This window comes from Protomyctophum bolini (genome assembly GCF_963924005.1).
Source record: "Protomyctophum bolini genome assembly, chromosome: 2".
NCBI lineage: Eukaryota > Metazoa > Chordata > Actinopteri > Myctophiformes > Myctophidae > Protomyctophum > Protomyctophum bolini.
Genome location: NC_137863.1, coordinates 12,107,126 through 12,119,391, shown reverse-complemented (window position 1 = coordinate 12,119,391; position 12,266 = coordinate 12,107,126). Strand labels below are relative to the sequence as shown.

At 42.5% G+C, this 12,266-nt stretch overlaps 1 protein-coding gene across 1 annotated transcript in view; it reads right to left on the bottom strand.

Annotated features, from left to right (window-relative positions):
• The window catches only part of cntn4 (contactin 4), a 130,609-nt gene that overhangs the window by 50,295 nt on the left and 68,048 nt on the right, over positions 1-12,266 (bottom strand). Inside the window, exons 5-7 of the mRNA XM_080788291.1 lie at positions 6,583-6,786; positions 2,216-2,318; positions 1,498-1,682 (exon numbers count right to left, since the gene is read on the bottom strand). Of these exons, the coding sequence (XP_080644417.1) occupies positions 1,498-1,682; positions 2,216-2,318; positions 6,583-6,786 (492 nt within the window). The remainder of the gene's footprint in view (positions 1-1,497; positions 1,683-2,215; positions 2,319-6,582; positions 6,787-12,266) is intronic.

Here is a 12,266-nt window from a genome sequence, read left to right as displayed (position 1 = left end):
AATCACTCGAATTGACATTCAACTAAAATGTCTAGAATTAGACATGCATCATCAGCACTCTAGTGTGGATGATTAATCGCCAGTGAAACGTTCACCTTTATGTTCGTGCAGAGCACCCGCAAGACTCTGGTAAGTGATGGCTGACTCAATTATATTCAAGTAAGCTCTGTAACGTTTTAATGACAGAGCAGTTGAGACGAAGAACCATCCATAAGTCCATAATAATGATCCATAATGTATATGTTACTGTAGGCTATAGATAAGGGGTCAGGACAGATAGGCCTTTTCGGGGAGGGGTCAGAATAAATTATGGACTTAGATGGTTCTTCGTCTCAACTATTGTAGAAATGCACAAAACCTAAAAATACAGACATTAAGAGAGAGAGAGAGAGAGATTTATGGACAATATAATTATGGCTGAATCAGAATATCATACCTTTAAAATCATACTGGCACAATGGCACAACATGTATGATTAAACATACACACATCCCGACGAGTTATTTTTGCAAGTGGGTCATTAACCATGCAGCAGAGAGTTTCCAGGAGGGAGAAAGAAATCCCTTTGGTCTGGATAGCCTGAAGGCACATGCTTAAGAACAATGCCATCCCATGCCCCTAGTTGTACACTGGTCTCAACTGTCCAAATTTGGAGACCATAAAACGGCTTAAATAGCCAGACCTAGTACTCAACCTAATGCAATAGTTAACAATAGTGTACTGTAGAAATGCCATAATGGTTGTATTATGGGAGCTGAGATATGTCTATTTCTGTTTCTGCATTTCTGTAAAATGCAATTTCCGTATACACATTTACTTTGAATTTATACTGTGTTTCCAAATGCATTGCATGGAAAAAGTTTTCTAAACCAATGATTTAAATTACCTGTTATTATTTTGAAGGTGCCAGCATTTATGTCACATGTCTGCTATTAATAATTTTGTATGCATGTATCTCATTTCAGAAATGACATTATGTCCTCACTTTTTGGTAACAGCAATCATGGCCATCATTACCTGCATTCTACAGCACAGATGCCAACTCTGTATTATACAGGACAATGAATAATTCTGGTAAGCCCCTTCCTGCTCATCCAGATGCTGTGGTGCAGATTATTTATCAGACATATGTGACTCTAGTCTAAGTATAGTACATTTAACGGCTCCGATCTCCAGTCAAGTTGGATGTCAATCATGATGCCATCTGCTGGAACCAAATACAAGGCTCGCAAACAAGGTCATATCCAAGGACTCAGCCTCATCCGCACGACTCCTTTAATCTGGATGCATTTAATATTAGAGGCATCATGGCTGACAGCCTTTAATCATTTTAATGTTGCATTAAAACAAATCTTGCTTTTTTTTGTACGGTACGATGCGGGAGTGTACACTGACAATTCTATAGCACAAGGACTAGTTATGTGTGCCGCTCAGTCTGAGCACACCTGACATGCAGCCCACTCTGGTCAAATATTCATGCACTTCAGGATCACCTACCATAGAAGGAGAGCTTTCCTTTTACGGTGTTCATCCCACGGGAATTCTCGGCCACACATTCATATGTGCCAGCGTCCTCCTGCTGGAAGTACGGGATTTCTAGGACACCACTGGCTTTCCTCACGTCCACTTTCCTGGCAAAGGGGACTCCGTCTACCCTCCTCCAGTTTATAGAGGGGACAGGACTATAGAAATGAAATGTGAAAGATTGACATGTTGAAAGATCTACGTAGCTTGCTCATAAAACACAATAGGGCTATTGTAGTAATTGGCTTTCACCCACACTATAGCTATGACTGCAGTGCACAGCGTTATAAAGGAAACCCCACAAGCTGCCTTTAACTAAACTTAAGCATTAAATACATAAAACCTAGATACTAATATCTAGGTACAGCCATCAAATCAAATCAAATCAAACTGTATTTGTATAGCACATTTACAACAGCCCAAAGCTGATCAATGTGCTGAATTAAAAGCAAGAAAGAACAGATGGGTTTTAAGTAGGGATCTACAGTAAATGCCCCAATCGACTGGGCAGATCGAGGGGCAATATGTTTCAGAGCCTGTGACCCGCAGCCGCAAAAGCACGCTCACCCCTGCTCTTCTTGATGCAGCATTCATGGTTGATACACATGAAAAATATCATGCCGCCTTTCTATTACCATTTTTATTTTAACATGCCAGTGAGCTGTGGTATTAAAGCTTGAGTTGTACATACTTCCCCAGAGCGAAGCATTCCAGTTTTACAGTGGATCCTTTGGCTACGTGGACAACCTCTGGAAATTGCACTTCGATCTTTGGCTCATATTCGCCCATCACACCTGAAGGATAAATGCAAAAGACAAAAGCTTTAGTCAGTTTATACAAGAAGAAAGCCCTGCTAGTGAAGCATAGGGTCCATAGAGCAAATTCCACTACAATCCAGCCAGCAGTTTTCTGACATTGCCATCCGAGCCCCACCACTAGAGTTCCTAAAACAGAGAAGGTTGAAATATTCTTAGTTTGGTTAATATGGATATTTAACAAACACCTTCAAAGGCTCCACACCCGGGGATAGGAACCTGTGCCCACAAGGCATTTGTATTTTAGTAAATGTGCTCAACAGATGCCGTGTGTGAGTTATAACCGGGACCCCTGCTGTTCTCATATGACAGTTGAAAACACGTTTGAAGTACAGCGCCATCCTGCTAAAAAGTTAGAATATTTTAAACATCTAGCACTCAAAAGCCTCTCTGCTTATAACATGTGCTGCTCTCAGCTCTGTTGGAGAATGCTCAAACAGTGCCTCCTTCCTTTTGAAGAAATGAGGAGAGAAAGAAGCCAAAAGGTAGTTATCCAGCTCAGCCTAAAGCCAAAGTCAAAGCATTTATTATGATCTACACATCCCCAAAATGTATCGCATCTGCAACATATTATACATTTGGGCCTGATATGACACTTCCCAAGGTACTGGTGAAATTGTTGAAAACATATAGCAATGCTAATGGGTAAAAAGGTCTCAGCAAGCCAGTATCTGTTTACCCTCTACTTCTGGAGCCCTGGCACAGTTCAGGCAGATAACTCACAAATAGATTGAAAACATGCATATATTTATGAATAAATATTTAAATGTTTTAGTGTGAATATGATTTGATCTTGGCGTTCAGGCTCTGCTATATATTGCTCCCTGCTCAGCACATTAGAATGCAACCATTTAAGAGCAGGGAGATATACTCATACTGTAATGAACCACCCAGGGGAAAACGCCGAAAAAGCAGAGCCCACTGGTGGTGCAGGGGTGGTTGTAGGAGCAAACAAGCGCATAATGTAAACCTCTCGAGTGCCTCTGCCCGAACTAACTTGCAGGCTACAGTACGCATAATTTGTGACTCGTGTTGGCAAAATCTGTTCACAGTCAGACTGTCACATGCTAAACACTCACACACATTCACACAAGGTGAAAACAATACCAGCCATGCTGTCGCAGCTGGAAATTAACATTCCGGATTTGACTGTTTAGAAGGCTTGAGATTTTACATCCCTGTGAAATATGTGTGCTTACACAGCTATAAACTAAAATCCCCAATGGGTGCTGTCATTACATCAAGCAAGACTTTCTGCCATTTACTGTCAGCCGAGCAGTTCCAGTATTTGTCACTCACTGTGAGTGGGGAAAATGGTATATTGATTCTGGCTTTCTAGGTTGTTTGACTTCTTCATGTCAACAAATCAAAACTGTCCATCATCTTTCGGACAAACAGATGTGAATTTAGTTTGAATTAACTTTGTCACATGAATGTTTATCTCTGCCAAGCCAAAGGCCGGCGGCGGAGATGATTTCGCCTGTCTGTATGTCCGTGGCTAATCTTGCAAACTACTACACTGATCAGTGTCAAATTTCTTCTGCATGCCGCATGCCTAGGAACTGAATCCTTGAATACGTTTCAGACTTTCAGTCTCTGGTTGTCATTTGTTGAGTCACAGTTGAGTCCATGGTTTACTGTGGGTTTTAGAGAGGCATATTGAGTCACACACCTAGGAGTCTAGTACTGTACTGTACTGTACTGTACTGTACTGTACTGTACTGTACTGTACTGTACTGTACTGTACTGTACTGTACTGTACTACAGAAGGTTGGAGGCATTCTGCTCTGCGTTGTGCCTCAATATGCCTCTCTAAAACCCACAGTAAACCATGGCCTCTTGTGGCTTATTGCTTTATTTGATAGTCTATACCGTTTTGCTGTAATTGTCTTTCCAAATTGGTGAACTAATCAGTCCCAAAAGTGAATCACATGGGGGCCTCTGTTAGAGTGCAAATCTTTTCACTTAGAGCGCCACAAATGTGAAACAACCTATTTTACCCTGTGGATTCCTCAGGTCTCGACGGCTGCAACCCTTTACTTTTGCCGGGGCAACTGACTTCACACATTGGCTGCCAGTTATCATATTCAATTTTATGTCAATGGAGGCCACTGTCATTTACATTTCCGCCCTGATTCGTATTCCTGTAGGCCTACAAGTATAACTGACACAAGGCATTCATTATCAGAATACTTTATCAAAGTCTTTCCCGCCAATCACCTGTGCCTTTTCATACATGCACGATGCCAAAATGTCATTACATGCACCACACAGACATAATGACGGTGCCCTTTCTAGATTTGTAATGGTGCCAGAAAAAAACACTACTATATTCTTGGTTTTGAAAGATGCTGTTTCACAATACTCTTCTTCAACACTACTGTTAAAACATTGTTCTGTACAAATTGCCCTCGATGTGGAAGAAAGGCACATTTAATCTCTTTGATCTTGTCAGGCATATGTTATCTGGGTGGTTCCCTAGAAAGACTGTGAAAGCTAATTCAGATCCTTATCATGGCTTGTCCAATACTGGAGTGTAACCACAGACCTATAACCTATGTTAACGAGACAGCTATAAGAGAATTAGTAATTGTCTGATACACCTGTTTAATGTGACCCTCTTGATTGGTATTGATGGTTTGATACTAGAACACTACTCCAGCATTAATTAAATAAAGGTTTGAATGACAAAGAAGAAGAACAAAAACAAAGGAAGTCACCAAATTGCTCTGGTGGATTTCTCAAATCTGACAGTACAGTACAGTACAGTACAGTACAGTACAGTACAGTACAGTACAGTACAGTACAGTACAGGGACACCCTGAGGACCCAAACGGTAACTCTGTCATTTCTCAACCGTTCCGGACGCGGGGTAGCTCGCCGAAACCAGCCGGCCCCCCTGGGCGCGTTCCTGTGGGTCTGGAAGTTCTGGGGACCCCCCGGGGACGGTATCCGGAGAACTCGCCAGTTTTCCAATGTCTTCATCGTTATGCTAACATGCTGTCTTCATCAGTGTAGTTAGTATGTCAAACCCACAGATGTTATAGTTCATTTCCAAAGTGATCAAATTATTTTGTGCAATTAAATGGTCAGCTAGATAATGATAAAAAAGTTGAGTATGTGAATACCAATGATAGTAGGCCTACCAATTCAGGATATTGTTTACTAATTAATTAACATTCCTACTTCATCTAGTGTTAACTCTAAACAACTATCCTCTCTCTCTCTCTCTCTCTCTCAATTCAATGCAATTTAAATGAAATTAAAACTAAAATGCACTAAACCGTGGCGAGTCAGAAAACTGGCGAGTTCTCCGGTATCCCCGGGGACCCATCTCATCTTGGAGATAATTAAAAAAAAGATAAAGAAAGACAGATAAATAATTTGCAGCTGACTCAAATTCAGGACTTTACGCGTCATCCAATGATCCAAACACTGCAGAATATTGAATATTTTACTAACTTCTTTTTTATATATTTTTTTAATTCTTACCTTTTTCTCCCCAATTTAGTCGTTATGCCAATTGATTCCTCCCCACACACATTTCTGTGTTGTCATGTGATTGGTCTAATAATTGGTACTAACAGGCATTAGTCCGACACCCTACCCAGAAACCTAACCTCACAGGGAAGACACGGGTGAGTTTTAACTGGCAACGCATGTCGGGAGCTACGAATGGTTAACCGGCCACACGTGTCTTAACCGGCAACGCATGTCGGGAACCACGGAAACCAGCCATGCATGGGTTGGACTGTTGCATGTCAGACTGTTAGTACGTCGGACCAACGTATGCGCCCCATGACTCAACTACCAGTGAGGAGCCCCCATCGGGAGGATGTAGAGTCTTGGTGGGTCCTACTGCTCCAGCCCAACAATCCCTGCTGACAGGGATAACGTGCAGTGACAATTATCACCCTCCCCACCTGGCTTCCCTTCCTCGAACACAGGCCAGTGTTGCAGGTACTTTTAAGTGGGCAGGTACTTTACCACAGTGATACCAGAGCACCATTTTACTGTCTTCTGTGAGATAAAAAACAGAGTACATCGTTCTGGGACAAAGGTCCACAATTAGATTGCTTGCTGAGGAGGATAACCTTTCCACTGGAGTGCCTTGATAAGGCCAACCTAAAGCATTGGATCAACATACTGAAGGACATGCTGAAATTAGGAAAGAAAAAGCTAATTAACCTTTGCATTTCATTTGTATTCCTTAACAGGGGAAATGAAGGGATTTAGAGCTCACCATCACTGCGTAGCACTAGTGGCGTTGGTGGCCCCTGAACTCTGGTCTTTGTGACGGTGTTGGTTACCACACACGTGTAGTTGCCCACATCAGAAGGTTCCACTTTGGCGATGTACAGATTCCCCGTCTCCTGGGAGATAAAACGACGAGTATCCTGATTCACAAATGATGGGTACTCATTAAAGATCCAGGTGAATATCAGGTCTGTGGAAAAAAAAATAGGAACATGACATGAGTTCAAATACCTCATACCCTGAAAAAAAAATTGAAAGGTTGAAAAGGTGTCACACCAAATTGTTAATGTTTTCAAAATACCATAGAATACTTTCTTTCTTTCTTTCTTTCTTTTGACTAGAGCGGTGCCCGTGGGGCCTCTACAGCGGTGCCCGTTGGGCACTAGCCTACTCGGAACGATGCAAGTTGGAAATGCATGCCCCACCCAGATATTATGTCTGTGTCCATTTTATGCCCATATATGGAGTTCTTTGAGTCTATCCAGACGTCAGAATGATGTTAGAACAGGCCAGGTCCATATATGGACCCTGAGCAGGGGCCCTGCCCAGAGCCCGGGTCAGAATGATGTCAGAACAGGCCAGCTCCATATATGGACCCTGAGCAGGGGCCCTGTCCAGAGCACGGGTCAGAATGATGTCAGAACAGGCCAGGTCCATATATGGACCCTGAGCAGGGGGAACAGTACAGTACAGTACAGTACAGTACAGTACAGTACAGTACAGTACAGTACAGTACAGTACTAGACTCCTAGGTGTGTGACTCAATATGCCTCTCTAAAACCCACAGCATGTCCAGAGCCCGGGCAGAGGCCTATTGTGGCAGTTCTGGACAACCATGGGTCCGCCGACTCGACACCGTGGAATGCGTGTGTCGAATTTGAAGTTTGAAGTTGGTGTGTGCATTTATAGATAGATAGATAGATAGATAGATAGTGCACAGAATAGAAGAATGGAAAAATGGAAGACATGGTTGTGTATTTGTGTAATGTAGTAGTATCACTCTAAAAGGTATACATTTAAGATGAGGACTGGGAGAGGTTACAGACCAATCATTTTTTCATGTATAGTAGAGGGGGTATCTCATTGTGCATTTGGTACAGATGGATGACTACACTTACAAACCACCATGCTCAAGTATATAAGTACATCTCAGATTGCAAACTGAAATGGAATAAATCAATGTAAAACATTCCATGTCATCCATACATTTTTTGTTTTAAATTCATATGCAATCTGAGTATACAGTACTCTGTTGGTATACGATCAATAAAAACACTTAACACAAAGCAATATCAGCTTTCTAGTGGGGCTGCTGCTGAATCCATAATGTGAGAATTCCTTGATCATTCAATTGCATAGCATCCAAAAAAAACTAAAACATAATACAATAAAATCTTGACACCAGCAAAGTTTCATGAAAGGGAAACATAGGTCTATACCAGAAAAAAGTGCTCTTTGGAACACAGGTGGGCCAGCAATGTCCAAAAATCGGACAGATCCATCTTGAACACATGACTATAGAGATAATTTGTACCGATTTGCGTGACTCCTGGTGGCGCTATAAAAGGCTGATGTGGAACAATGTAGGACAGAGGTTTTTCGTTGGCCTCTATCGAGTGTGCGTGCAAAGATTCACGCAGATCTGTGCAGTTATAGTTAAAAATGTCAATCAGCCTGCAGCGCCACCCTCGGCCTAGTGGGAATGTGCTTCACGGAAATCACACTGCGATCATGACTTGAGGCATTTTGTTCAAAACCGACAAATCCTGCAAACTTTGGAAGCCAATGCCAATCAGGATGGAATGAAAATCTGACAGATCCGTGTCGATCACATGACTATAGAGATACTGTGTACTGATTTGCGTGATATTTGGACAAAATCTGTAGGAGTAATATACAAAAATCTGCCTCCTGGTGGCATTATAACAGGACACATTTTTGGAAGGGGTTCTGCTCTGGCATCCAGGGAGTGTGTATGTGCACAGATTAACGAACACGAACACACACACACACACACACACACACACACACACACACACACACACACACACACACACACACACACACACACACACACACACACACACACACACACACACACACACACACACACACACACACACACACACACACACACACACACACACACACACACACACACACACACACACACACACACAGTGTCATGGTGTGAGCTCATACATAGATTGGCTATTTTCAGTTAAATGATTCAGTCTACAGTATATAGGGAAAAAAAGGACTGAGCTAGTACAGAGCTTTCTCAGGTCAGGTTTACCATATATAGGGGGTTTAAGAGAGCAAAAGGTAAGTTATGGTGCAGGGCACATTAGCAAGAACTGTAACTGTCAGACTGCTATAATCAATGAGCACTCTCGGAGTTTAAATGTCAGCATATGTCCAACGTCACATCACGGTGTAGAAATGTTTCAAAATGAACCAAAGCCACGCTGACCTTTGAGCAAGACATTGGATGTGAATGATCTTACATATATCAAATTATAGCTTTGGTGGGGTTCAACCAGTCTAATTGCCAGAAACATTTGATTATTTCCCCGTTGAGTCAAATCAAACCCTACCACTTGTTAGTAGGCTGGTAATTAAACAAAACCGTCTAGGAGGATTCCTTCCCTTACCGGTCCAAACTGCCTGGCCATTTATCACAGCATGGTCTTGCATTCCAGCTGGCTGTTAGAAACAGGTACAGCACAAGAGACAGGGGAGCTGGCCAATTGGTGTATTCTGAGCAAATGGTGTGTGTGTGTGTGTGTGTGTGTGTGTGTGTGTGTGTGTGTGTGTGTGTGCGTGCGTGCGTGTTGAAGCTGGAACAGGAGAGAGGGCCACAGGGATAAGGAACACACGAAGGCGGGACAAGGCATGTTTTTGTGCTCATTTCCTCTCCAGTGCTTTTGCGCCGTGGCTGCACCTGCTCTCGTCCAATGTTTACAACGCATATGAAAGTATGACAAAACACGAGCCGTAGAATCCCACCGAGAGCGAGAATATAATGAGATGGCCAAGGAGCCACAAGCCGCCACAAAGATATTTACATTATAGTGAAAAGAATGCCATGGGTAGGCCTTTCACAATAACAATTATTTGAGATAATCACAATTACTTTTGCATAATTATCATAATCGTTTCCATGTTTAAAAATGTTGATAGATTTACAAATATTTAAAATAGAAACAGTGGAAATAGCTTATCTACAAGCTCACAATGCATCGTGACATGTTGTGAGCTTGTAGATACATATTAAGAGTATAGTATTAGAGACCGTCAGTCATTGCACTTACTATGAGACCTAGCAGATCATGTCTGTGTGTCCGTCCGTGTGTCTGTGTGTCACGCTTTTGTGCCCATATATGGAGCTGCTTTGGGGACTCCTTATATGGTTATGGCCGAGTCATGGTGACATGACTGTGATGGCGTGGTCCAACTTGTGCCCATATATGGAGCTGCTTTGGGGACTCCTTATATAAATCTTAAAAAAAACCAAATATGTACGAGCTGCGTTCGCTTCCCGCGTTTGCGCGTCTTACTGGTGGTCAGTCCTTTATTGTCATATCTGTCCCTTGCAATTTCTGTTTACGAAACCGAAAAGCCAAACAGAAATTAAACGTTTATTATTATGTTCTACAATTCAATCGTTAACCACAATTACATGTATTGCGACGGTAGGTCGCATTTACTATGAAAACCTGCATTCCGTTTGTCACGTCACTCCTCCATATTTGAAACCCTCTGAAACCCAACGATCAATCCACACTAAACAACTTAAATAAATGCCTCTCCGACATCAAAAGCTGGATGGCTCAAAATTTCCTTCAATTAAATAACAGTAAATTTGAAATAGTACTATTTGGTCCACCTGACTCCATCACACAAATAAAAAATTACCTTGGCGACCTCGCCCCTCTTGTCAAACCCCACGCCAAAAACCTCGGGGTGCTCTTTGACTCCGCCTTTAAATTCGACAAACAAATCAACACCATAGTCAAAACGAGTTTCTTCCACCTCCGCTCCATCACCAAAATTAAGCCATTTCTCTCCACACACGACCTCGAAATTGTCATTCATGCACTCATTTCATCCCGTCTAGATTACTGCAACTCCCTCTACACCGGAATCTCCCAGTCATCCCTATCCCGTCTCCAAATGGTGCAAAACGCGGCTGCCAGACTCCTGACTGGCACCAGGAGACGAGACCATATCACCCCTGTCCTTGCCTCTCTCCACTGGTTGCCGGTCCGGTTCAGAATACAATTCAAAACACTTCTCTTCACATACAAAGCACTAAACGGACTGGCCCCCTCCTACATCTCTGACCTCCTCTCATATTCCACCTCCATCAGGACCCTCAGGTCAGCAGACAGTCGACTCCTAAATGTCCCAGTGACAAGGAAGAGGCTCAGGGGCGACCGAGCCTTTGCTGTCGCAGCCCCCAAAATTTGGAACAGCATCCCACTCGCTGTTAGATCTGCCCCCTCCACTGAGAGTTTTAAGTCTAGGCTCAAAACTTTCCTCTACTCACAAGCCTTCCAGTCCCCCTAATTTTACTCTTGCACTTTATACATAGGATTTTTTTTTATTGTTTCACTGATGTATTGTATTGCACTGTATTGTATATGTTTTCTTTGACCTGTGAAGCACTTTGGTACGATGAGAGTCGTTTTTAAATGTGCTATACAAATAAAATTGATTTGATTTGATTTGATATTTGGTCACACCTCGTGATATCACACCTCCATATATGGTCAAGCCTTGTGGCATCACGCCTTGTGACGTCACGTCTCCATACATGGTCAAGTCTTGTGACATCACGCCTCCATAATGGTCACGCCTCGTGGCATCACGCCTTGTGACGTCACGTCTCCATACATGGTTAAGTCTTGTGACATCACGCCTCCATAATGGTCACGCCTCGTGGCATCACGCCTTGTGACACGTCACGCCACCATATATGGCCAATGGCCATCTCCATATATGAAGATCACCATACTGACCTCATCTAATCCTGGATAACCATACATGGAGAAGACTGGATCATCACAAAGTCTCTGCAAATATGGAGCCGGCCAGCAACTACATCTGACCTCAAATCTCAAACCCTTAGATCTCCATATATCCATAGCTGACCTGTTCTGACATTCCATATGTTGATCTGACCTCATCAAACACTGTACACTCAAGACACGCTCCATATATGGTCAGTACAGAATTCATTCCATAATGTTGATCTGACCCCCCATGCCAAAGCACCAGCGCTCGCCCAGCAGTCTACAGTCACCCAGGCGGATGTCAGGGCGTCTTACTGGTATTTGTATGACTCGTCAAGTCAAATGTCATGATCGTGACAGCCCTCATGGGTGATTGATATACTTCACTCGCCTTACAAAATGCAGGACTTCTATAAGATAACTTGTAATTAGTGTAGAAATTCGAATGCCAAGGGAAATCAATATTAACATATTTGCAGTGTGTAAACAACATTTCCATGGTGACAGGGAATCAGCTTAATCAGTATGACGAGATCAGCTCCAATTGACAGTTGTTTTATTAACTCTGCTTCCTTTTCTTTTTATGAAGAGATAAAACCTTGCAAAGCATCTCTTTTGAAATACAAGAAGAAGAAGTCTTCTTCTTCTTCTT